Source organism: Emydura macquarii, unplaced genomic scaffold (genome assembly GCF_026122565.2).
Source record: "Emydura macquarii macquarii isolate MOO-44397 ecotype Brisbane River unplaced genomic scaffold, CSIRO-AGI_Emac_v2 contig_3530, whole genome shotgun sequence".
NCBI lineage: Eukaryota > Metazoa > Chordata > Testudines > Chelidae > Emydura > Emydura macquarii.
Window position 1 is genome coordinate 3358361 of NW_027133667.1, and position 27146 is coordinate 3385506.

General features: G+C 42.0%; 2 protein-coding genes across 4 annotated transcripts in view; one reads left to right on the plus strand and one right to left on the minus strand.

Annotated features, from left to right (window-relative positions):
* The first annotated feature begins 517 nt into the window (after nucleotides 1-517).
* Nucleotides 518-20947, plus strand: LOC137145349 (putative transporter SVOPL). Its single transcript, XM_067536033.1, has 12 exons — nucleotides 518-589; nucleotides 1475-1599; nucleotides 4345-4408; nucleotides 6155-6280; nucleotides 8307-8435; nucleotides 11180-11253; nucleotides 13306-13508; nucleotides 15194-15305; nucleotides 16721-16802; nucleotides 18309-18398; nucleotides 19463-19576; nucleotides 20796-20947. Exons 1-12 carry the CDS (start codon nucleotides 518-520, stop codon nucleotides 20805-20807), a joined length of 1203 nt encoding a protein of 400 aa, XP_067392134.1. The 3' UTR covers nucleotides 20808-20947.
* A 3534-nt stretch (nucleotides 20948-24481) lies between these two features.
* TRIM24 (tripartite motif containing 24) overlaps nucleotides 24482-27146 on the minus strand; it is a 117306-nt gene continuing 114641 nt past the window's right edge. For all 3 annotated transcript variants that reach the window (XM_067536072.1, XM_067536071.1, XM_067536073.1), the window contains exon 19: nucleotides 24482-25239. In XM_067536072.1, coding sequence (XP_067392173.1) covers nucleotides 25030-25239 — 210 coding nt within the window. In that variant the 3' untranslated portion in view covers nucleotides 24482-25029. The remainder of the gene's footprint in view (nucleotides 25240-27146) is intronic.

Here is a 27146-nt window from a genome sequence, read left to right on the forward strand (position 1 = left end):
ACTAGTTTTATTTATTTGTAGACTTTTCTGCAGGGCTCATCTCTATAGTATCTGACCACATCACCGACCTTAATGAATGTACTCTTCCGACAGTCCTTTGAGGGAGGGACATATTGATCATCATTTTAAAGATGTGGAGATTGAGGTAAAGAAAGAATAAATGACTAGCCCCGATTCACACAGCAAGCATGGAGCACAGTCAAGGTTAGAATCCAGATCGTCTGCTTCCAGTGTCTCACTCACAAGACCATCCTCGCCCTCTTAGAGATTTGTCATAATTTATCAGAGGTATCAATAGTCAAGGGTGTTACCGGTCTGGATTAAACCACCTTGGGAAAGCTGTAAATGGGAAAGCTGCAAATGGGAAACCTGACCGTGCACATTGCTCAGGTCACAGTTATTAATCCCTCAGGAGTGTTAAGTTCAACCACAAATGTAAGAGCACTGCCACATAATATGTACAAGGTGTGGAAAAACCCCTGCTGATTAACCAAGGCAATGTTTTAATCCCTCTTAGATGGTGTTTTTTGGCTATATGCTATTCAGTATACTCTTTGGATTTTTAGCTGACAGATACGGCCGCTGGAAGGTAAGTAAAAGTTCTGGAGCATTCCATTTCCATCGTTTTTTAACAACAGAGCCAGCCGGACGGAACTATCACAATAATAATAAGGTTAGGACTGACATAGACTGTTACACCTTTAACCCGCTTTATCAACATTACCTAATCGATCCTTGCAACATCCCTGTGAGGGGACTGTTATTTATGTCCCCTTTTACATGCACACTTGTCCAGGCCTGCACACTGACTGAAAGGCAAAACTAGGATGCGAAGGTATGAGATTTTCAAATATGGATTCCTACCTGTAAGCCTCTAAAATATAAACACAGAACACGGTGGGCACCACTAGATGGCTCGCAAACTATTAAAAGCGATACTACCCTATTCCTATACACTCCACATCCCGGTGTTAGAATTGTGTCAGGAAGCTGAGCCCTTGCCTCTGTCATGATGGGGAGCCAGACTATAAGACAATGAGCACTTGTGACACGGGGTGTTGAATTTGGATTGTGGTTGGCTATTGAAGGGGTGCAGCAGCATTCAAAAGTTTGAGTCATTGGTCCCTTTCACTTCCCCTTGAGCTTGATTTAAAGCCCTTTGAAAGCCTGTTATTGGCTCAGGGTCTTTTACGAGGTCAGTGCGGAAGAATGCGGCTTTGGAATTTCCAGTGTCAACTGAACTGTAGGTGGCATTAACCAAGGAGAAACCTTGGCCTAACACAGTTTATTTAAAGAGTCTCTCGGAGACGGACACTTTGAATTTCCATTTGTGGTCAGCTGATCTGTGCTTTATTTATGCCCTCAGTCAGAAAAACATTCAATCCTCTGCTTGAATTGCTGTCCAGAACAGGGATGTTTTCCTGAATTGGATCCTCATTTTAAATTTTTTTTCTTTCTAATCTTTCCCTTCCAGATTTTGCTGCTCTCTTTCCTCTGGGGGGCCTATTTCTCCTTGCTGACATCATTTTCCCCATCGTACATCTGGTTTGTTTTCCTCCGGACCATGGTGGGATGTGGTGTCTCAGGCCACGCACAAGGGTAAAGTTGTACTTTAAGCACTGGAAGCACTAGGCAAATAGAAACCAAGGCCACCTTGTAAGGGGAGCAGAGCAGCTGATTTCTACCCATGCCTCATGTGACTAAGTATCACATTTAGTAAGTAGTAGAGCAGGTAGCACAAAGGGTGTGTATGGAAAAAATATATTTTCATTTATGCCAAAAAATAAAAAAGGCCATTTAAATTTTCCAACAGATGTAAGCAAGTGAGCAATTTACTGGCAATCTGGTTAATCTGCCCTTTTTTCAAGAGCAAAGCGGAAAAAATCTACAGTACAGGGTTAGCTCTGGGTAGCTAGACTAGAATGTACTTTGGATTGATCTGATTTTGTCAGATTCGATCTGTTAAATGTGATACCATAGTTCTAGTACATGGTTCTGCTCTGCAGAGTCTGAGTTCAGTCCACAGCATCCTTGGGGCTGGTAGAGGCTGGAAGTTTCATAGAGTTTAAGTCTATTAGATCATCTAGTCTGACGTCCTGTATAATATGGGCCATAGAATTTCACCCAATTCACACTATATTTAGCCCAATAACTTGGGGACATGGAGTGCTGTGGAGGCAGTCTACTCCATTCTAGGGAGGACGGGGCAAACATGAGTCAACCAGGAGCTTCTTAAGTGGGCTGGGAATAAAGGGGAAATGAGGGAAAATTCCCCAATCCCCTTAAAAAAAAAACCTCAAAACCAACACCACAGTTTCATGGAATCCTTCTGAACAGAACCTTAAGTTGCATTCCCAAAGACCCAAACAATCTAGATTTGACAGGGCAGCTGGTTTACACTAAATGAATGACAACGGCTTATCAAATGTTGTATGCAGTGTTGTTGTAGTTGTGTCAGTCCCAGGATGTTGGAGAGACAAGGTGGGTGAGGTAATATCTTTTCTTGGACCAACTTCTGCTGGTGAGAGAGAGAAGCTTTCGAACTACCCAGAACTCGTCCTTAGCTATTCCTCAGGCCCGACCTGAAGAAGAGCTCTGTGTAGCATAAAAACTTGTCTCTCTCTCACCAAAAGAAGTAGGTCCTAGAAAAGACATTACCTCACCCACCTTGTCTTTCTCATGATGTATCCAAACACATGTAATAAGGGACAAATAAACAGGCAATAGTTGTGTAAATGTTACTTTACAGTACTGTAAACAAAAAAATCAACACAATTCTGTTTTAATAATGGATTATTGTTTTTGAGCATGGTAAATTTGTACTGAAATGTAAATTCAGTGCATATGGAGTAGTGGCAGTGTTAAGTATTATGCAGTCTGTGTTGACGTGAATGCTTTCAGTACAACACTCACAACGCTGTCACACCTTCTGTGCCTGAACCTCAACCAACCAACCACAATAAAAGAAGAGGGAGTTTTTATTTGGTTCAGTTTTTCAAAAACTGAACAAGTTTCAAAATTTTGAAATTTCAGATTTAGGGGAACGGAGGTTCCTTCCCTTTCTCAACCTGTTCTCCTTTTTGCCACTGAATGTAATAGATGAATGGTGTATATTGGGTTTTTTTCCCCTTGCTTTTTTCTGTTGGGTTTGGTTTCCTCCCCTCCCCCCATTTTCCCTTCACTCTATCCTTTCAAAACATAGTCAATTCTGGAAAAGTTATAGCGTGGCAAAAGGAAAAATAAAACTCTGTAACATGGACCCTCTGTAACTATTTTGAAGTTGGAGATGTTTTGAAAAGTTAGTGTGGGATAAAACCCCCCTCCCCACCTGCATATGATTCTTTTTTAGCGCTCAGTGGCAAAGAGGAGAAAAAGGAAAGAGGAGATGGAATTTAAATTCAAAACACTGAAAATTCAAAATTTAAGGGGGAAAATTTTTTTTTCACCGAAGGATGGAAACAAATCTAAAAATTCCCAATTTTTCATTTTCTCCCTCACCCCCTTTTTTGCACTCACTCGCGGTCTCTGGAAGTGCTATGCCGGAGGGCACTTGGCCCTTGGGAAAGAAGCAGTGTCTTGCGGAGGCTGCCATTCTCAACTAGGGACTCTGCTGGCTGGGCAGTGAACAGGGCTGATGAATTTCCCAAAGGGTTCAATCCAGTATGAAAGAATATGACCTCACCTCCAGGCTCTGGGAGTAGGAGGGTGAAGAGAGAAGCCCCTTAGGATACCTAACCAAAACCTGCCTTTGCTTAACTTCACATCATGTCAACACAGTATGCATTCTACGTGGAGTCTGAACAGCTCCATGGATCCTTCCTTTAGATGTGTGCATGACGCAATGTGCCAGCACTTAGCTACTTGTATCCTGAGACTACGTCCTCAGGTGTACTGTTGGATTTACATTATATAGCCTCCTTGTCCCTGTGGGCAGATATTTGTGCAGCATGTCATGTTAAACCAGGCAGATATCTGACAGCAATCTTTGCTGCAGGAGCAGTGACATTGAAGAATTTCTGTCATGGAGGTGAGGACACTCTCTGTCAAAGGACCAGAGACTCTTCACTGAATTGCTAATTTTGAGCCAAACCCTCATCTGCTGTAAATGGACACAGTTCCAGTGAAGTCACTTAAGTTGCACCCATTTACTTCAGCTGAGGAACGGGCTCTGTGGTATGCAATGAGTTATGCTCACAAATGATACGCACATTTATCTGCTGGGCATCCAGTTGTCAGCAGTGGAAGAGCTACTATAATTCTATTTACGGACAGTGGAGTCTAAAATTGACTGAGCTGGCATTTCAGTTGTATGCAGATTCTCATTCTCTCTGTATTTTTTTTCAGCCTTATCATAAAAACCGAATTCTTGCCTACAAAATACCGAGGGTATATGTTGCCCTTATCTCAGGTAAGAGTAATTGCATTACAGCACGTTCTAGCCCTGAGTCCCAGGAAATTTCCTATGTCTGGTTCAGAAACCAAAATTCTAGCCAGTTTTAATGTATTCCAGAATATCTGAAGATGTATTATACGCAGTGAGACTATCTCATTCTCAGTGTCTGCTACAGCAAACAGTGTGTTTTTAAACATGTTTTTAACGCATGGGTGTGCAGAAGAAAAGCAATCGCTTTTCTAATAATTGGAGTCTCTGTACCTGGCATTCAGCTATTGATTGACAGCTGACATTCAACCTTTTGGTTGCCATGTTGATAAATGCACTGCCTGTTTTGACAGTATCACTCCTGTCAGTCATGAGCCGGGTCAGTCGCTAGAGTGCTTTTCAAGATAATATTATGTACAGCAGCTAAAAATGGAAACAGAAATGTGCTCACTGTCATGCTGGTAGATGGGACTCTGTCAATCTGGGAGCAATTGTTAGTACTCAAAATGGGGCTAGCCCAGGCCAGATAAATCAGCATACGAGCTTTATACCTTTGGAGATGCGGTCAAAATCTGACTTGGGTCATAATACCAGATGAATTAGGTGGTCCCATACTAGTCCCCAATTTATGCACATCAAACACTCATCAGGTAGTTTGGCATAATTGGCAGTTTCCGTTCAGAGTTGGAAAAGCTAAAAGGTGCTGCAGGTCAGGTCTTATATACACCGGTGGAACTGTGTGGGTGGCCAGGAATGAAACAGCATCAATTCTTGCAAGTTAGGATTGAGGTGTGTTGAGACAGACTGTACCGCCTAGCAAAGGCTTATTAAGACTGGAGCTGCTTGAATTATTTCCTATGAATGAGTTGTCCAATGACTTTAGCACTTTTTACATGTTTTTCCAGAATTATCTGCAAAGCGTTCATGATACGCAGGAATTTGTCCAGTTGTTCAACCAATAATTGTGCAAACATATATTGGCCTCTGGCTTGTTCATGCCCTTTTAGCAATGAGCGTTTGTTTTTCATTATTCGAGCCAGGGGATTGATCACCTAAATAATTGTGTTTGTTCTCTCCTAAGATTTATAAACAGGAAAAAATCCTGTTTTCCCTCTCCTCTCCCCCACCCCCCGTTCCAAGATTGCTCAAGGACAGAGTATGGATTTTTATGAATTTGTTTGCCGTTTCTTGTTGTTTGACTCATTTGTGTAAATAAAAAAGCATTTTCCCGCATGGCTTCAAGAGCACTTCAAGGACACGCATGCTTGCAGGTATTGGGCCAGATTCTTCTGTGGTGTAAAATGGCAGAGCTCCATTGACTTTAATGGTGCTGCACATCCATGGAAAGCCTGGCTCACTTTTTGCACTATTGTTCACAGCACTATTGCTTCCCCCACACAGCTGCATACGAAAAAAAAGCTCATTCATCTGAACGTTTCTGAGTAAGGAACTAAAAAGGCTTGTGAACACTGGGGAAGCAGATTCAAGGGTTTCATTTGCAATGATAACCACACATGGCTTTCTGTATTCACCTGGAGATAATTGAAACGATCCTGGACCCAATCTCACCAAAACTTTGGCCCAGCTCCCTCCAAAAATTCAACTCCCTCGGGCAGCACACCAGCTGGTTGTATCTGAGTCACATCTCTACCCTGGTGCTAATGCAGGGGATGGGGTAGGTTGCTCAGAGAAGAATGAGACCGCAGGGGTTTAAAATATACAAACCATAGTCACTCACTCCTTTATTTTAACCTCTGTCTTTCCATTTGAAAGGTGTTTTGGTTGGCAGGCTCCTTGTTAATTATTGGATTGGCATCAGTGGTTATCCCGACCCTAGGCTGGCGCTGGCTGATCAGAATCGCCTCTATTCCAGGCATCATTCTTATCCTGGCATTTAAGGTGAGAAGAACTCTCCCTCCCATTCAAAAGAACACATGAGATCTGGAATCTCTAGATATATTTTGCCATCAGCAGATATAGACATCAGGACCTGATAGCCTGCTCCTGTGGTCCTGCTTTAACCATAACCCACAGCAGCCTTCTCTTGGAGACAGACTTTGAAGAGCCCAGACCAGCCATCAGCAAGCAGGGAGCTACAGGAGACAGCCTCTTCCTACAGATTTGCTACTCCTCTGGTATCATCCTTCTCCATAGCAGCATCCCAAGACCAGGGCATCAGTGTTCTGGATCCATACACTGTGTTCTGATATTATGGTGGCGGGGGAACGGAGGAAGGTGTAAACATAGATAAGATTAGATTAAGTAGAATCTTACAGTTCATGCTGTGGCAAATTTAGCAATTTGTTGCTGTCATCCCTGTACATACCCCATCCTTGTAACTCTTTACATTTTGTAGCACTAAGTGAATAATTCACAACAACGATGTACCTAGCAAAGTTAGCCTTTTAGCAGGTTGCAATGTCATCATATTTATTCAATATTCAGTGCAGAGAATATTTTTCTCTCTCTGGACTGCTGTGAACATTTCTCTGTGAATATCGCTCTTTGGGCTATGTTGATTAGCTGTGATTGGTCAGACAAATCACATAGACGTTAAAATCCATTCCCTGATTGGATGAGTGCCTAAGCATGTCTGAGAATATGTCCACACTGCAGGCAAAAACATGACTTGCAGCTGGGTTAGACATAATCGCTCTCGTTTTAATCTATTTAGCACAGCTAAAAATAGCAGTGAAGACATGCTGTAGAAGACTGTGGTGCCTCGGAATATGGATTTGCTTCCTGAAGCCTGTGCTCCTGCATCTGCACTGCTATTTTTAGGCCTATATTATGCCTATCCAACCCGCCATCACACCATTGATTCCATTGTAGACATAGCCTAAAAGGAATATTTATGCTTGCAATTATAAACTAGGATCTCTGTAAACACCCATGTGTCTTGCAATTTGACTTCTCTGAACACCTCTGCCAGGAAAACTGTCCTGCATGATTTGGTAATGGAAATAACAAAAAAAGAGGCACATGAACGACCAAAGCAAATGCCTTTAAAAATTCAATCACCTCTTTTTGTAATATTCACTCACTTCTACTTGTTCTGTGATCAATACCAGGGATGAGTGAAACAGACTGGTTAAATTAATGCCCCCAACTTTTGTCCATTCCCTGAAATGAACCCATGAAGTGTGGGAAGCTTTTATTAAGAGGAGATGGTATCTTGTTAGTCTCAATTTAAAATATCAGATTCAAGTTAGCTGTTTGTTTAATTATTATTTTTATTTCACTGTTTTGTTTGGTTTGGTTTTCCCGCAGGTTTTAAAAAAAGACGTTTTCTTTTTATTGATTGACTGTCCCAGAATTGCAGTATAACAGTAATCGATTGTTCTGTTAGTTCTCTGAGAACCCACTGAATATGTGCAAGGAATTGCTCTTATTCAGAACACTTATGTAGCAGGGTTTATATAAGTGGTTCCCAATCTTTTTGGCTCATTTTTACAATCCTGAAGGACCACAGCCAGCCAGAAGTTCAGCGCTATTCTCCCATCCCCTTGGCTGCAGCAGGGAAACCGCACGTGTCCTGTAGCCCCATGCACTCCACCTCAGTCCTAGGCAGTGGCTCCCTTCTGCAGCCAGGGGGAAGGGAGCGACGGGCCACTTTGAAAGACCCCGCAGGCCACGGGTTGGGAACCACTGGTTTATATACTGGACCAGATCCTCAGGCTGTGTAAATCAACACAGCTTCACTGAAGTCGATGGAGCGACACCAATTTACACCATCTGAGGGTCTGGCTTAATGTTTACAAATGTGCCTTCTCAGTGGATTGGAAGACTGAACCGTGGAGATGGGAAACAGCAAAAAGAAGGAGGAAATCCATTCCCTATTGAGTCTGTGCACTGCCACTTAAGTAAAGCTCGGTCTTGCTGCCCGAAGCTGTAACAGTTCTTTCTAACCAGCCTGTGTTTGCAGTTCATTCCAGAGTCTGCTCGGTTCAATGTATCCACTGGAAATAACAAAGCCGCCTTCGCCACGCTGCAGAGGATTGCCAAGATGAACCGCTCAGTAATGCCAGAAGGGATCTTGGTGGAGCCTGTTAATGTGAGAGTTAAAATATCTTCTCTCAACATGCTAATGGCTGACTGGATAGTTCCTGGGGCCAAAGGACACAGGATTACTGGGATTTTAGGGGACGGGGCTATCTTGCTAAGCTTTTTCATATTCTAAGCTTTTCTACTATATCTGGCTTCATTTCAAAGGAATATTGAATGCCATGATAGAGGATGTCATTTTTCTACTGAAAAGAGAGTACTCTTAGCCCTTTTATTTTAATGGGCTTGTTTTTTACATTCTCCTTCTTCTTCATTCAAATGAACATAGTGCTGGGAAAATGTTTGCTTTTGCTACCATAAAAAAGGCATCCATTAGACAGCATTCCCTTTGGTCTGTTGAGCTGCGCAAGCAGGCTTTTCCAAGTTGCTGGGAGATCTGACAGCAGCTCTCGGGGTGCAGGAAATTCACTTCTATCCCTTCCTGGAAGATGTGTTCATCCAAGCTTCTTTTGAGGGAAATGGTTCAGTTCAAAATCTTCATCAGTGATTGAGATAATGGCACAGAGAGAACCCTTACAAGGTTTGTAGACGATACCAAACGGGGAGAGGTTGCAAGTGCTTTGGAGGACAGGATTAAAAATCAAAATGATCTGGACAAACTGGAGAAATGGGCTGAAGTAAATAGGATGGAATGTAATAAGGACAAATGCAAAGTATTTCACTTAGGAAGGAACGATCAGTTTTATACATACAAAACGGGAAATGACTGCCTAGGAAGGAGTACTGTGGAAAGGGACCTGGGGGTCATAATGGATCACAAGCTAAATATGAGTCCACAGTGTAACACAGTTACAAAAAAAGCAAACATCATTCAGGGATGTATTAGCAGAAGTGTTGTAAGCGAGACACAAGAAAGAATTCTTCCGCTCTGCTCCATGCTGATTAGGCTTTAGTTGGAGTATTGTGTCCAGTTCTGGGTACCACATTTCAGGAAAGATGTCAAATTGGAGAAAATCCAGAGAAGAGCAACAAAAATGATTAAAGGTCTAGAAAATATGACTTATGAGAGAAGATTGAAAACACTGGATTTGTTTAGTCTGGAGAAGACTGAGTGGGGACATAACAGTTTTCAAGTACATAAAAGGTAGTTACAAGGAGGAGGGAGGAAAATTGTTGTTCTTAACTTCTGAGGATAGGGCAGGAAGCAATGGGCTTAAATTGCAGTAAGGGTGGTTTAGGTTAGACATTAGGAAAAAGCTTTCTAACTGTCAGATTAGGTAAGCACTGGAATAAATTGTCTAGGGAGGTTGTGGATTCTCCATCATTGGAGATTTTTAAGAGCAGGTTGTGGAGACACCGGTCAGGGATGGTCTAGATGTTACTTAATCCTGCCATGAGTGCAGGGGACTGGACTAGATGACCTCTCGAGGTCCCTTCCAGTCCTATGATTCTATGAGACACTTGAATCAAAGACTTACAACTGCAGCCTGGCATCAGTAAGATTCCTCATGCAGCTCCAGCTTGCTGCCCCAGGTATGCAGTCCCACTCCTCAAATGGGGTGGGGGTTGTCCATATAAGCAGCCAAGTGACTCAGGGAGCATAGCCCAAGAGAGAAAAATAATCATAAACTGGATGCACTGTGGGAAACGGGGCTTCTGCTCCTTCACTTCCAGACAGAACTGCAAGACAAGCATTCTACAAGTCATGACCAGCAACACGGTGGCAGTGGCAGCTGTGGGGGGGATGGAGCTGGAGCACTTGGAGCCAGCTTGTTATTGGTTCCATTTGGGATTCAGGCCCTGCATATTGGAAGGAAAGGGAACATCATGATGGGCTTGGCTCAGGGGGACGCAGTTAGATCTAAGGAAATTAGGCCTGAACCACGAGAGTCTTCAACGCCATCATCCAGCTCTGAGAGGTCCCTATCCTAGACCTCTTGGCTGTTTATATAATCCCACAGGCACTCAGCATTGTCCTTGGCAACTCCTGCAACGGGGCGCTATCGAATTGGCATTAATTAGGATTAAACCAGAAAAGCCTTCCCTGTAGGCTTTGTAGAATTGCTGTAAAGAAATCTCACTGGCTCTGTGAGGTTTTTGTTAAAGTTTAAATTTATGCACGCAAACAGAGGAAAAAAAAAATCAACTCAAATGTTCATGTGAACTCTTCTCCTTCCTCTTCCAACTTGGACTAGTGATGATTAATTGACTCTCTTCACATTCAGGAGAGTGAGAATCTCATCTTAGACGTACCAATCCTGTAGCTGTTACTATATAGCTTCACTTTCATATCTCCTAGCCCAAGGTTTGACAGCTGGTTAGGTGCGTAATACAAAAGCAAGAGTACAGCCTCTAATTTTTTACTCTGTTTCTCATTATGGCATTTACATAAAATGGAACAACACACATGGTAACTGCTGTCGGTTCAGACCGCATTAGTCAAACCAGAAACAAGTAAGTCGCTAACACCTTTCCCAAAGTAGGCCATTATCCAGCAAGTTTTTTTCATGCAAGTAGCGTGTGAGACCATGCAGAGTCATATGAAAGTCAGAGGGGCAGCACGTGGACTTACAGGATCGTGGCCAACTTCACAGTGGAAACTTGAACACACGTGCGCTCTGCAGCCTTTCCCTTTTGGTGATCTTTAATCTCCAAGTTCACCTGCGTGCTGCGTGTCTGCCTTTCACCTCAGCAAACACATTAGTGTGCGGAAATACATGGTAGCGTCAGAAAACTAGTCCATCGGGAGAAGATACTTTTCTAACCTTGTGTTTTCTATTAAATAATTTGCAGGAAAGAAGAGGTAGATTCAGAGACTTATTGGACCCCAAATACTTACGGACCACTTTGCAAATATGGATCATATGGTAAATGTGTGTTATTGTTTATAGCGTAATTTTTTCATTTGCATAGGGGATAGGACCCTGATTAAAAGTCTCCCATTGACTCTAATGCGAGTGGGATTCGACTCTGAGTGACCTACAGAGATATCCAGTGTAGCTGGAATAGGAGGAACTATCTGAATTGGTTTTAAGATTGCTCTCTTACACTTGGTTTTCCCAAGAGAAGGACCAATGCTTCACCAGCTGCCTCTGTAGCACAGCCAGAGTACCAGTGAAATAGGTTTCAGATCGAATGTTGTTAGCTCTTATTGATTCCATTGGCTTTGGAAAATTAAAAGTGAACAGAAGACGAATATCATCTGAAGTCTCATAAGCAGGCCTCCTGGTGATCAATATATATTTTAATAGCATCACTGCCTAGAATTGCAATGAGCCAGGGTGAGTGAGGTAATATTTTTTATTGGATCAAATTCTGTGTAGCTTGAACCAATGGGGGTTGGTCCAATAAAAGATAGGACCTCACCCACCTTGTGCCTCTCAGATCCTGGGACCAACACAGCTACACCACCACTGCAAAGTAGAAGTGTAATGCATAGAATATGGGTATGTGGAAGCTCAATGTCCTAGAATCTTGGTAGGTTGGTCCCTGAATCTTTTATGATTTTTCTGATTTTGTAAAATATAGTTTTTTTGACAGTTTTCCACATGTATAAATCAGCTTATATGCTCCAAACGTTTACTTTCCTGTCCCCTGAGTACTTAGCATTCTCCCCACATTCAGTATGCAGCTCTTTGGATAGCATGTAATTCTGGAGCTCATTTCTTCAACTGCCAGGGGGCGGAGTGAAAATCACTTCTCAGACTGTTTATGATTAGGCACATGCTGAATTACTTGATAATGTTGCAACAAGGCTGCCATCATTAATTCTCTGCTCTTGACAGAGAGCCATGATGCTAGATGAGCTTCCCCCATCAGACCAGGCCTAAAATTGATTTTAAAAGTCACTGCACAGAATAGAGAATGAAGCTCTGATGGTCATACGCTTTGGTACTAGAAGCATCAGGGATTTGTTTGAAATGATAAATGGGCAGTGTTGAATGGTTCAGAAATGTCTCTGCACGAATATGCATCGCTACATATTTTTAGGGCCCACTCCTGAACCTGTAAATAATAACATGGATCCTTTAATCAGTGGGTCACAAACATTTGGCAAATATTATAAGGTAGGTACGTGACATACAATGATGATTTTCACCCACCATGCACCCACCTCAGGTATAAAACATAGTAGCTATTTAACAGTGCACAGCAAAGCTTCACAACTCAAGTGGAGGAAAATTCTCTTTCATTGACACTAGAGCCCTACATCGAAGAATTTTAACAACACTAAGGGTCCAATACTGCCATACTTCCTCAAGTTGAGTAGTATGCTACTCTGTGGCCTACACATGGAATAAGGCCATATTCGGTAGTGGTAATTCCATCACTGTGCAGGTCTGAACAAAAGCCTAGCTACCACTTAAGTTCTGCTTCTTAAATCCTCAGAATAGGGTGTAAATGATACATTGACCTTGTGCTGGCTTTCTGTTCCAAGGTGAATTTCACCCCGTGAGATAGTTTTATACTCATTTTACAGAGCGGGAAACTGACACACACAGAGATCAGTATTACTTAGACTGTAAACTCTTTGGGACAGGGACTGTCTTTTCATTGTGTTTGTACAGCACCTAGCACAATGTGGGCCTGATCCATGATGGGGACTTCTAGGTGCTATCACCATATAAATAAATAATAATAGTATAACAGTCTAGTTAAGAACTGGGCTTTTTCTTTTGATAAAGAGGAGCATTTATATACCGCAATTGTGTAACACATTAGTGACAACCAGTTTGCTGCTGGATGGACAAATAACTGCTGGGGTTTCCCTGGACTTAAGATTTCCAAATGTTGTGTTGTTTACAGGTTTTGCTTTGTAATTGTCATTGAGCGTTTAACACCTGCTGTTTTACTCCTCCACCATTTCATGAATCTGTGATTATTTTCTCCTGGTCAATGTTTGGTTTTCTTTTCCCCAGGCTTGGAATATCTTTTGCTTATTATGGCGTCATCCTGGCCAGTGCTGAGTTACTGGAGCGGGACCTGGTCTGTAGTTTGCAGACAGCAGCAGCGAATGAGTTTGGGAATGACTCAGAGGAAAGCCACAGCCCATGTCACTGTCGTTTATTTGCCCCTTCGGATTACCGGATCATGATCATCAGCACAATTGGAGAGATCGCATGTAATAGAAACATCTCCATGTTGTCTTTTTGTGGCTCTTTAATGGGTTGTGCAATGTGTTTAACTTGGCAGATTTACATGCACAAAACAATATATGGGGTATGGGGCTATGGCTACACTGACGGTGGCAAAGTCGACGCCGTCAGATCGACTTCTCTGGATCGACTGAGCGGTCAGTGAAGACCCACTCAGTCGCTCCAGAAATCGACGTATTAAGACCACCTTCGCAAGTGGCGCAGTGCAGTGAAGACGGCGCACGGAAGAGAAGCAGAGAAGTTGACGGGAGTTACGCAAGTTTTTTGCATAGCTTGCATAACTCTGGTCGACTGCCGCCAAATCTCGGAGGTAACTGTAGACAAGCCCTGGGTGAAATTCCTCTTGTGCATGTAGCCAGCCAATGCACCACTTAAGTGGCATTTAGTTGCATATGCTTTGTGCTGGTGTCACTGGGAGGAATTCCACCATACATGGTCATCTTTGACAGTTGTGAAAATTGAACCAGCAGATCTGAATAGCCCCTCTCCAGAAGATACACAATGACTTTCTTTTTTAAAATGACCATAGGAAACTACCTAAACAGTAAGGTCCAGATCCTCAAAGGTATTTAGATGCCTAATTTGCATTGAAATCAGTGGAGACTAGGTATCTAAACACCTTTGAAGATCAGGTCCTAAATTACCAGAGAGACTGAATTTTTGTCTTCAAGCTAATCCTGACAACTGGTAGTGACTTCTGGAAACCTGAAATTACAACCACTCAAATGTAGGCAGCTGAATGCAGCAATGATGTGTTTTAGTTTAGAAAGGTTATTTATTTCCAGTATCAACATCCTGAACTGTGCAGTAGAGACCTGCCCAGGGAAGTTAGAATGGAATACAGCAGAAAGAAATGCTTCCATAGCAACACAAATCAAAATGCTTCTTGGGACATCTTCTCTGCTTTGGTATTAGGTGGTAACTGTGTCATATGATGAGGTGTTTTTATAGCACCTTTCGTCTAAGATCTCAAAGTACTTGGCAAACATTAATGGATTTAGCTTCCTGGCACCCTGGTGAGGTAAGCTTTATCTCCATTTACATCTAGGGCAACTGAATAAAAAGGGATTAATAGTCTGATCCTGCAAGGTGCCAAACACCCTGGCCTCAGTCCAACAAAGTGCATAAACACATACTTAGGTTAGAAGTTAAGCATGTGCTTAAGTGTTCTGCTGGACGGGGACCATATTGCTTAGCTTCTTGGAGCACTGAGCCCTTGGTGACTTGCCCAGCTCACACAGGAAATCTTTGGCAGAATTGGGAATAGAATCCAGGTTTCTAGAGGTCAAGTACAGTGTTTAACCACAAGATCCCACCCTTTCTCCCAGCATCTTGGTATTACTAAGAAGGGATCAAGTCCGTAATGCTAGTATGACACGACTGTAGTCTTGACACAATAATAGTGTGAGTCTATAGTGGGAAATAAAATGTCACAAGGGAGGCTGGCTTAGAAACTCCAGACGTACAAAATAAGGAAGAGGAAGATCATGGTGTTTCAGTAATGGAGGGCGAAATCTTTTTTACTGGTAAAGGTGGGATGGAATTCCTGGCTTATAGTGTCGGGAAATGATGACAGATAAATAAGGGCCCAGAAATCATCAGATAATTTAACCCTAAAATCTGACATTTTAATTTTTTTTCTGTTTTTCAGTAAATCCCTTAAACATCCTAGGCATCAATTTCTTAGGAAGACGACTGAGCCTGTCTATAACAATGGGAAGCACTGCATTATTTTTCCTCCTCCTCAATATCTGCACTACAAGGTAGCACATTAGATGAGTATGCTTGTACTGTAGTGATGGTTTGTAATACCATAGGCCTATGGCAGGACCTCTTAAATTCTCAATTTGCTAATCAGCAGTCCTGATAATTCTCTCGAAAAAAAACCTCCTGCAATTTTCTGTCACTGCCTGGCAAAATATATAATAGCAGAAGCTGCAGTGAGGTCTTGTATTACTGACACTACATGGATTTCCCAAAATACACCACAGGACATTTACTAAGTGCTATAAATAATTACAACTAAAACACACATGGGTAAACACAGTGCATTATGTGGTACAGGGCCCATAATTTTTTGCATTATTTGTTTGCTTACTTACAAAGTTAGTATATGTCTACATAGCAAAGAAAAACCTGTGGCTGGCCCATGCCAGCTGATGGGCTCACGGGGCTCAGACTGTGGGACAGTTCCACTGCTGTGTAGACGTCCAGGCTTGGGCTGGAACCTGGGCTCTAGGACCCTGCGAGGTGGGAGGATCCCAGAGCTCAGGATCTGGAAGTCTACCTAGCAGTGAAACAGTCCTGTGAGCCCCATGAGTCAGAGTAAGCGGGCATGGGCCAGCCGACAGGTTTGTCTTTGCTGTGTAGACATACCCTTGGAATAATAATCCCAGGTGGTGTGTCTCTCCTAATTAGGATGAATTAGCAAGGTTTAATTGTATTCACTAAATAAAGGCTGAGTTTAAGGGATTTACAGGTTTCCCCACTTGAAGGCCGAGCTTGTCCATTCTTTGAAGCAGACCAGGACTGCAGCTACCACTCTGAAATGACCGTTCAGTTACAGGTTCCATTAAATTGACCTTTCAGGGATGAGGGAGCATCATGAAACACAGTAGCCAATGCTCTACTTCACTGGTGCCTGAAAAACAGTACAGGAAATGTTCATGTTTTAGATGGAAACTTTAAAATCTACGCAATAGTTACTTGAGTGCAAAATTCAGATTGGAGTATCTGGGTAAAGTACTTTTCCAGTGTTCAAATAAATCAAACACTTGACACAATTATGCTCAGCCTTCACCTTTGGGCTGAGACCAAGCACAGAATCTGTTTGCGACAGTTTATAAGCAACTGAGACAGAGGGATAAGACTTGAAGTTAAAACCCAGTCTTAACGCTAGCAGATGCAACCTGATGTGCTATAATGAAATCTGTCCCTAGGCTTGTAAGCTTGGTGGGTCCATTTTCCAAGTACGTCTTCAAGAAAGTCTCTCAGTGTGACTCACCAAACTTCCCTTGCCAATTGAATAGATGAAGGCTACATTTATCACCTATTACATTTTACTTGTGTCTTTTATTATATTCTTATTTTGGAGGTAAGTGGCTTAGTGCATTGAGTAACCACTTAATAACTGTTCATTGATGCCAGCTCCATAGTTTCCACTTCTCTTTCTCTCTAGTACGGGTCTGGTTGGTTTTCTCTTCATGTTGCGTGCCTTGGTAGCAGCAAACTTCAACACCATCTACATTTACACAGCAGAGGTAGGTCCTTCCGACACTTCCTTATGAAGCTGCTCTGATGGAGCGTATTAAATGAATAAACGCAGCGTTGCCTAGTCTCAGGAAATTTCCCACGTTACTCAGAGGTGGCGAAGTTACTGCATCTATATGATTACCTCTGGTCTGATGCTCACCTGTGAAGAGTGTGTTTTTTTGTGCCCATTCTGCTTGTGTGTGTGAGATCAGACACAGAAGCAGAAGGGTAACTGAGAGGACAAGCTAGATCCTGGACCACTGGATTAGATCTATGGTCCATCTATCTCTGGAAGTGACCTGTACCAGATTCGTCAGAGGAAGGTGCAAGAAACCCCAGAATGGACAGTTATGGAATAATCTACCAATGGAAGGAAATTTCTACTTAACCTTCTTTTATTGGTGGGTTGACATACTCCGAAGCATCTTGTATAATTTTTTAAATTTCTATGTAATGGACTTTTGGGTGCTCTCCCTGTCCATATATATTGCAAATATTTTTAGTTCTGCAAATCGCTTATCCACAGTGATACTTTATGGCAATGAGATCCACAGGTTAAATACATGGTGTATAAAACTATTTCAATATACCTTTCCGTTTCAAGGAGTAGCCCTTTGATCTAGTATTATGAAAGGGGGTAAACAGAAGTCTGCTTTACCATCTCTGTACCATTCATTAGTTTGCATATCACAATAGTGTTTATAAGAATGCACCTGCATTACATAAATATATTAACCTTTGGGTGGTTTAGAATGATAGAAGTCCATTGCTGGATAGGAATGTGTCAGAAACCACTAACCTGAGAGCATTTAACAATGCTCCAAAAGGGACCCTGCAGCCCACTCACTGCCTGCAAAATGCTTCTCCAGCCTGCTCCCCTGATCAGAAGGAAAGCAACGGGGGAAATCTCTTGAAGTGGCTTAATGAGAATTCCTACTTCCCTCTTGGTCCGTCTACAAACCTGTTTCTAACAGACAATAAACTACCTCTCCTCTCCCCAAAGGCCCTGATTCCGCAAAGCACCTAGAGACATGTTTAAAGTTAAGCATATGCTTAAGCCAAGATCAAGCTTGTGCTTAACCCTATGCTTCAACATATGTTTTAAGCACTTTGCTGAAACAGGATCTTGGAGTGGCAAAGTCCCCTGTGAACCTTGGATGGTCTTTTTAGGTGGCTTTTTGTCTAACACAAGTACTTTGAGTGACTGTGGGTCTCGCACAAGGCTTGAAAACCCTGGGCACTGTACTTTCCCTGTCCACCAGATATGAAGAATGGCTGGGCATGCTTCCCCTATCATTGTGCCTCAAACCTGACCTTGAGCAACCATTTGTAAGGGTGAGGGATTAGTTTAGTGTCCACTCCAACGTTGACTAGACTAATCTAAACCAATTCAGCACAGTTGGGAACCTTACTGCCTTCTGAGTTGTCCTTTATTTTGTAGTAATCCTCCAAGAACCAGTGGCATGCCATCAATCTTTCTTGAATTGAACTGAGCTCTCTTTGTCCTGCTGTAGGTTTATCCCACCACCATGCGAGCCCTGGGGATGGGGACAAGTGGTTCACTATGTCGAATTGGAGCCATGGTGGCTCCCTTTATAGCACAAGTAAGATGCTTTTGCTGTTGTTATCCTGGTATGCGGTGGTGGTTGTCAATGATGGGGAAAAGCCCTACGCTGGTATTTCTTCAGATACCTGGGAAGAGAGTTTAGCACTGGCCTTTGTATTTGTGGGTGCCGTTTTGGTTTTTGGTAATCTCTGTGCCGAACATTGTTCGCAGCCACAGAGCTCCGGGAAGCCCTTGTGAGTGTGTGGGCACACATGTATGGATTAAAATTTGCTCTGTTGCTGCCACCCCATTGGTTCCTTATTGATATATATATATATGGGAACTAGGATTAACTAGGTTGTCATTGCCAAAAATAAACCTGTATCAGTGCTGGCCTGTAACTTTTTTGACAGGTGAGAGACAAAACACAAAATGGTGACATCCAGCCCCTGTATAATTTAAGAGCCATTCCATTTTAAAAAGCTTCTCTCATTTGTAATGAAGTAGCAAGCAGGAGGAGCTGGGAGCTGGAGCTGCTACCCAGGTTGCCAAGTAGGGGGTGGGGCACGAGGCGACGTTTGGGGTTGGCATCAGCTCTGCATACACACGTGGTCCCCTGGGGCTCGGGAGGCACAGGCCTCAACTGCTATCATTCTGCCGAGGCCTCCCAAGCACTGGTTATCACAGCACCCCCCTGATAAAGTTACTCCGAAGCATGATGAATTGCCATGGTAACGAAGCAGCTGGGTGCAGCCCTGTTAGCTATACCAACATTTAAACCTCATGCAGCACTACGTTCTTCAAACTTTCTTGTGTGGTGTTACACCAGGGGAGAGGGCGAATGGTGACAGTTATATCACACCACAATTCGTCTTTAAATCTGCATGTACTTATCAATTAAATAAAAAAATACGTAAATGTATTTTCGGGAATTCTTGGGTAGGCTGCTCTGTATAGAATATAACTGGTTCGTGTGTGTTACACACCTTTAGGAAACCGTTAGCCAAGAAAACAGCCGTTCCATTAATCTATCCTTTAGTCTCTTCTCCATTCATAATATGCCCTCCCAAGCCGAGTCTTGTGCTGCAGCATCGAATTGATGCTTGAATTGTTTGTCTCTAGGTTCTCATGAGTGCGTCGTTCCTTGGGGCCCTGTGCCTTTTCTCAGCAGTCTGCGTGGTATGTGCCATCTCTGCCTTCACTCTGCCCATAGAGACCAAAGGAAGAGCGCTCCAGGTTTGTAACATCTCATCACTGTTGCTGCCACAGCTACTGCCTTGTCCACATGAAAAAAATGATACTGATTTAACGAAAATCAGTTTAGACTCCTGTAATTCTGTCCCAGATCAATATAAAGCCCTCAAACAAAAATGAGTGTCTCTCTACAGTGGGGTTGAAAAGCCCTTGCTGCTATTACAACTGAGTTGCCAGAATCCCCACATTAGCCGTAGCTCATACCAACAGAAGGGTACTTTCCCCAAAAATCCAGTTCAAGAAAAGAATTTAAGGGTGTTTAATTAATCTGCCTCTGCGGTGAAATGCAGCCCTGTGTATAAAGCCAGCATATCATTTAAACCCTCAAATAATCCAACAAATTGCATTAGATGTAAAAGAAAAGCTTTGATCCATCTATAATAGACTTGACCTTATCTAATGGTGTCCTAGATAAATGGGAGTTTTAATGACTATGGCTCTTTTGCCTCAGAATGGTCTGCATTTTTGTAAACTAATATCATAGTTGACATTTCATTAGGCATCGTTTTTTTTGCAGACAAGAACTATGGCCCTGATTCCGTTACCACTTATTCTTTTTACAAAGGATGAGGCTGATGGGATGAATCAAGTATGCAATTATCTTGCACACAAAAGCTAACCAGATTAGGGCCATAGATTTCTTTTTTTAAACAGTGATGATGTCAACACTTGCGCACACGTGTAATTTTGCATACTTGATTATTCCCATTAACCTCAGTGGAATTACTTCTGTTCATAAAGTTACTCATGGCTGATGAATGCACTGCCTATAGCCCTCAGGTACTAGTGATAGAGGGCCACATAAGAACCTGGATAGTTAGCACACAATTACTACCTGTAGTCTTTAAAATGGTGACATTAAGGGCCAAGTTTTCAGGTATCAATATCTAAATTGTGTGTTTCAAATCTGCTTCGTAGGAAAGGTGTTGGTGCATCGTAGGCAGCTATATTTCAAGAGTAATATTAGAACCCAGCTTCTTTGAAAAAGGCATAGCCTGAAACATCCAAGCCGGGTGTCAGATTCTAATCTTAGTGCAAAACCACAGATCTCAGAATAGATGCAAAAGATGAGTTTTGGGGAAACTAAAAATATAGATATCTATGAGAGATCAGAACCTGCTTCTCACCCCTAAGCCTCAATTCTTAAATATTTTGTTTGATTCTGATTTTTTTTCTCCGTTTGTCTTTCCCATTTTTTTAGCAAATGAAATGAATGAAGACATGCTGCTGTAGCTCAAGGGAAAGAGAAAATGCAACCTTTTTTGAAGTTTCAGCTGACCTGCCATGGTTGATTGGTTTTTAATGTTATTTGTGGAAAGAGGAAATATAAATAATCACAGTTGAAGAACATATAAACTCTATGCTTTCCACAGGATGCATTTGGAAAAATTGCCGTGTGTGTGTATGTGTGGTTATTCCTGTGCTTCAAGAAATAGATCTATCACTTGAAGCAAAACAAAACCTCTTCACTACTCCCAGTCAGTTCCATGCTATCAGAGGCTGGAGAATGATGGCCACTAAGATACATAGATCAGGTCAGACAGCTTAGGGCAAAATTCTGCTCTGCACCCAATGTAGCCCTCTTGGATTTACTGATGCTGGAAAGTTGGGATGTCATATTTACTTTACAGGTGGTACAAATGTGGAGGGTGTTTTCTCTTGACAATGAGGCTTACAGTTATACCAGTCAAGTACAACAGCCCTTCCTAGGGGAACAAATACCCACATATCTTAAACCTCAAGGGACTGATCCATACAGGGAAGAGAATGAGGCTTGTGGGTGATTGCTATGGCCCTTAAGCTGATAACATTGTCATGACTAGTGCTTGCTGGAATTTTTCCATTGGAAACCTGCCAGCTTCTCTCCCCCCCCAGAGGGGTCTTTCTAAAAAGAAATTTCCACTGTGAAAGAAATTTCTGTGAGACTCGTGCCTGGACCCAGTAGAAATCTGTACAGAAACCAACTAAAACAGGTCAGGCCATCAGAGGGCACCAGCTCTGCATAGCTTTGTGTCTTCATATACTCAGAGTCTGAAAAGTTGAGTGATTTTCAAAAAAATTCCTGAGTCAGTTATCTTTTTAAAAAACTTGCATTTCATTAATGTGAAAACTAAAGGTTGCAGGGGCTACCCTCACCTATGACAGAATGACGCTCAAGGACACTGAGTATTTAGATTTTTTTTTTAAATTAGTATATTAAGAAGTATTCTTTTTCCTTTGTAAATGCAGAGTTAAGAGGACATTGGCAACTGCAAACTTGCTGATGGTGCAATCCACCCTATCATGCAGATCGTTAATGAAGATATCGAACAAAATCCCTAGGCACGCCGCTTGCTACTGGCTGCCAAAAAACATCAGGCCATTGCTCATTGCTACTTAAGCCCAATGATCTAGCCAGCTTTCTAGCCACGTTATAGTCCATTCATCCAACCCACACTTCCACAGTATTCTTGCCAGCAAGTTGAAGACTGTATCAAAAGTTGTGTTAAGGTATATTACACATCTATCGCTTTCCCTACATCTCAGCATAGAAGGCAACAGGTTGGTCAGATACGACTTGCCTTTTTTCCTGTGAAAATGCAGAGTTCATTAAGTTTATGACATTAAGATGGAGGGAGCTGCATCGGACGAAGTGGGTTGCAACTCACGACAGCTTATGCCTGCAGAAATGTGTTAGTCTTTACAGGACTCTCGTTTTTGTCTTCAGTTAGGAATCCTGGCTTCTAACCCTGCCTCTGGCACAGACCTGCTGTGGTTCCTTGGGGGCAGTCTACTTCACCTCTTTCCCATCCTATGGTCTGGCTCAAAGTGTGACATTGGAGGAGACTGAAAATTAGGCAGTGTTAGAGATTAGGAAGCTACTCTTGCATTGCCAGTGAGTACTGACCCCACTATGGGAACATAAGCTTCAGGTGATTTGGCATTACGATATCAGGCAAGCCCTCCTTACCTCAATAGTGCTAACACACAGACACATGCCCCATCTTGGTTCTTCAGCACTGATTTGGGGGTTGCAGTGGATAATCTGCTAAACATGAGCTCCAACTTCAACACTGTAGCCAAAAGAGCTAATGTGATCCTAGGCTACACAAAGAGGAGAGTGAAGAGGTTACTTTACATCTATATTTAGCACTGGTGCAACCATTGCTGGAATACCATATCCAATTCTGGTGCCTGCAATTCCAGAAGGATGTTGATAAATTGGAAAGAGTTTAAGAGCCAAGTAAATGATTAGAAAATATGACTTACTTTGACAGATAAATTAGACTCATAGCACTTAGAGACTAATCAGGTCACCCAAGTATCTGCATAGGGAACAAATATTCAGGGTTTGTCTTCACTTACCTCTGAGATTCGGTGGCAGTCGACCGGCATTACACACGCTATGCAAAAAACTTGCCTAACTCCCGTCTGCTTCTCTTGAGGAGGTGGTCTTAGTATGTTGATTTCTGGATCGACTGAGCAGGTCTTCATTGACTGCTCAGTCGATCCAGAGAAGTCGATTTGATGGTGGTGAATTTGCTGCCATCAGTGAAGACATAGCCTTAGTAAGGAACTGTTCAGTCTAGCAGATAAAGATATAACAATATAATGGCTGGAAGCTGAAGCCAGACAAATTCAGCTAAGAAATAAGTGTAAATTTTTTAACAGTGAGTAATTTATCGAAGATCATGGTGGATTCTCCAGCATGGACTTTTTTAAAATCAAGATTAAATGTTCCTCTAAAAGCTCTGCTTTAGGAATTAGCTTAGGGAAGTTCTTTGGGCTGTGTTATACAGGAAGTCAGACTAGATGATCACAATGGTCCCTTCTGGCCATAGAAATTATTACTTTCCCCCAGCTTCCCCAGTCTATCCTGCACTGTCCCTGGTCATACCAATTTCCAAGCTGGTTATACTGAGGCACATTAGATCACTGTGAAAATAAGGGCATGTAGGGTGAGTTGACTAATATACAATCATGAAATTAATGCAACTCTGCCTGAAAATTAAAAAGCACTGATAATTCACTAACTCAGCAACTGCCAGCCTCCCATGTGATTGCAGCAGCCCTGCACTCCACGCTGGAGAACCAAAATAAAAGTAAAGCAGGCAACTATTAATCTAAAGCCTAAACTACATTTTATGACAGGTTTTCTGTAGGTAAGTTCCTAGATTTTAAAAAATAGTTGTATGTAATATAATGTTTACTTTTAACACCACCCATATTTATTTAGGCGGGTTCAGAACCCCCTGCAATAGCATACACACTGCTACTCCTATTTGGGCAACAGGGTACCTCAGCTGACAGCAGCAGCAGAAGGCTCTTATTCCATAGGGGAGGTGCAGAGAGCTTTCACAAATGGGAACTGGTCTGTGGAGCACTCAGAGAAAGGTGCCTTTGAAAAAAAAAATTGAACTTGCGTAGATGAAGCTTCAAAGGTAAGTGCTTAAGAAAGGAGCATGGATTGACATGTTCCACACCCAGTCCAACAAGAAGGCTCGTGAGGTCAATGGGATGGAGAAGGAGAAGAGCTGAATAACAGCATCTCATGCTTTCCACCTTGGAGAGTCTTATTGCTATACTGATGACTAAATCATCCAGGAGCTACCATCACCACCACTGCTTGGAATGAGAAAGGGAAAATTGCATTCCAAAGCTGACATTTTTAGAAGTTCAATAAATTGTCAAAATAACACTAGGTGCAAGCAATCATTCCTTCCTTGCAAATACGCCATTAACTCCCATTAGCACATATACATTTAATTTGTTTTTAACTAGTGTAAAGAATATTCCAAGAACATTTTTGGTGTACTTCATTGCAGTAATGGATACTGACTAAGAAATCCAACTGCTCGTATGAGAGGACCAACCTTCCTCATGTATAAAAAACCCCAAACAAATCCCTGCTTTTTTAAATATATTTTAATACATTCCCCCCTTTACATTTTAAATCACCAGTAACTTCTCTGGGGGCAACTACACTTCAATTGTACCAGTCAGTATCCTAGAACAACAAAATTACACCATGTGCTTTCATGGCTTTGGGGTTAAGTACAGTACAAAAAACTCAAATTATGGCCATTGGTAAAATTAATTTCTGGTGATATTACACTTTCTTGAAACTGAGAAAGTCACACATTGAATTCATGTAACATTTTAAAGTTTAATTCTGTACAAATTCTTTTCTCTCTTTAAATGGATTTGAGCAGCTGTTATTCCAGATTGCTGTTTTAATGATGTTCCACAAGTGGGATATAAGGATTGAACTTCAGAGAAAAAGTATCTCCAAATGCCTTGATCCCTGGTAGATTTCTGTTTGAGGGGAAGGGTATAAAGTCTAGTAAACATCCACAAATGTACAGGTCAAAGTGGTCATGACTTTTCCTTGACAATTGACAGTTGATAAATATTTTTTTAGTTTTAAAAAATTCATTACAGTACATGCGACTCATTCATTTAAGCAACTGGCGCTCCTCTCCTTTGAGGCGTTTTTTCCGGGGCTGTACAAAATCATCATCAGAGTCATCACTAAATTCTGGATTCTCTCTCTCACTTCGGCAGTAGGGTTGTATAGGGAATTCTCTCTCTGGATAAAGGGTCTTTAGAAGTTCTTCAAAGTAGGCTTCAAGTTTCATGCCAGCATCAGCCACTTCTGAATCAGGCTGTTGGGTGAGTTTACAATAATCAGTGCATCATAAAATAGTTTGACACTTATAGCACCCAAAGAATCTGAGTGATCTGCAAACTGCAAAAATCAAGTAGCAATAAAACATATCTAAGTGAGAGGGTGGCAAACAATCAGCACACAGAACTCCACAAAGCAGTCGGTGATAGAGGGGAAATTTTGGCTAAGGACACCACAGCAAATTCCTTCTTTAACAGAACTGACATCAAATCTAATGTTCAAGAACAGAGAGGACCAATGGTTTAAGGTCTCTTAAAGACCCCTTAAGAGAATATATATGGTACAAAGTTTAGCCACGTCATAAACAGCAGGGTTGGGTCAATTGTGCCTCTCAGAGTATTTTGTGCCAGATGCTTTGACTGCTATGCCATTTTTCTGGCCAGTGGAATTGCTTAATTTCTCTCACTCATACATACAGCAGAATAGAAAGTGTTACTAACATGGATGATTATACTTTAGCACACTAGCCAGCCCCAAGTTGTTTCAAACTACCCGCCATGGCCAGTTTCCTGATTTAAAGCAGAGGCCACTAGTTAAACACAGTTCTAGCCAGGTCTGCCTATTTCCTGCTGGAATTACCCTTCCTTCCTGCCCTACGTAGGACATCTATCCCTTCCCCAGGGTTCCATCCCTCACGTCACATGAGGAATCAGCACATGGCTAAGGGAGCCAGTAGTAGCCAAGGACTTCTTGGCATGGCAATCAAAAGCCATTTCATACTTGAGAGGTTGACTGAAGGGCAGGGCAAGGTGGGTGGGGAATGAAAGGCTCACTATTCATTGAGGGATTAAGGAAGGGCAATGGGAAGGATATTATTCTGCAGACTGGGTGAGTCTAGGGATAAGGGGAGGAGAGGATATGTAAATAAATATATAATCATTGTTAGATAAATGTGTACAATAGTGTTAGAAAATGTAAATGAATTTTTCTGTAGGTCTGAAGTTGACCTGGCTCCCAAACTCTGCTAAAACAACTTCAAAGGCTGTAAAAGTCAGTATCTTATCTAGAATGATCTAAAAGTATCTTATCTAGAGTGGATTCTTGGTCCCTATAAATAACAGGGTAAAGCAAACCATACAAGTGTGAGATTTACTAGCCAAGTGCAGATCTTGGACTAGGGAGTTGGTCGCAAGACGCAGATAAGAATAATACACATGAAATCAATGAAAATACAGCTAGATTGAGTAAGGAGGATGGTAGCAATGGTTAAAAATAGATAGAGATACCAATTAGTTTTCACAGGATAAGTAAAGATGTACTAGAGTTATTATTGTGGGTGTATGAAAATAGGTTTAGAATAGAATGTTTACAGATAAAGCATTTTTAATAAACTGTGCCTGTATGAGGTTATGAAACAGGTATAAAGGGTGAGTGGAGCAATGCAGGACCCCTACCAGATTGGGCCAGTATGGATCTGATGAGAACAAACAATACTTGTGCGCCCCACGACTGTGTAACTGATCATCACTCTATCCTGCTACTTTAGGTAAGGTGGTAAGAGGGTGACCTAACATTTTTTGTTAAAGTAGTTAATATTAAGTAACTGATATGGATTGTGCTTTCACCCAACAGACAGAAGCCATATTAAATCTGCTCCTATCCTTTTCCACAGAAGAAACAGTTACTTATTGTAACTGGCTCTTCGAGATGATATACAGACGTGTATTCCAAGTAGGTGTGTGCTTGCCGAGACTTTTGCCTAGCAGTACCCATACAGAGGGGGTGTTCACACCTTGTGTCTGTAGCTTCTCCCTTGACTGCCCCAGCGCCCTCAGTTCTTTGCATCCAACTTTCAGGGGAAGGCCCTGATGCAGAGGGGATGGCGAGTGGGTTATGGAATATATGTCTGCATCACATCTCGAAAAAACAGTTACAGTAAGTAAC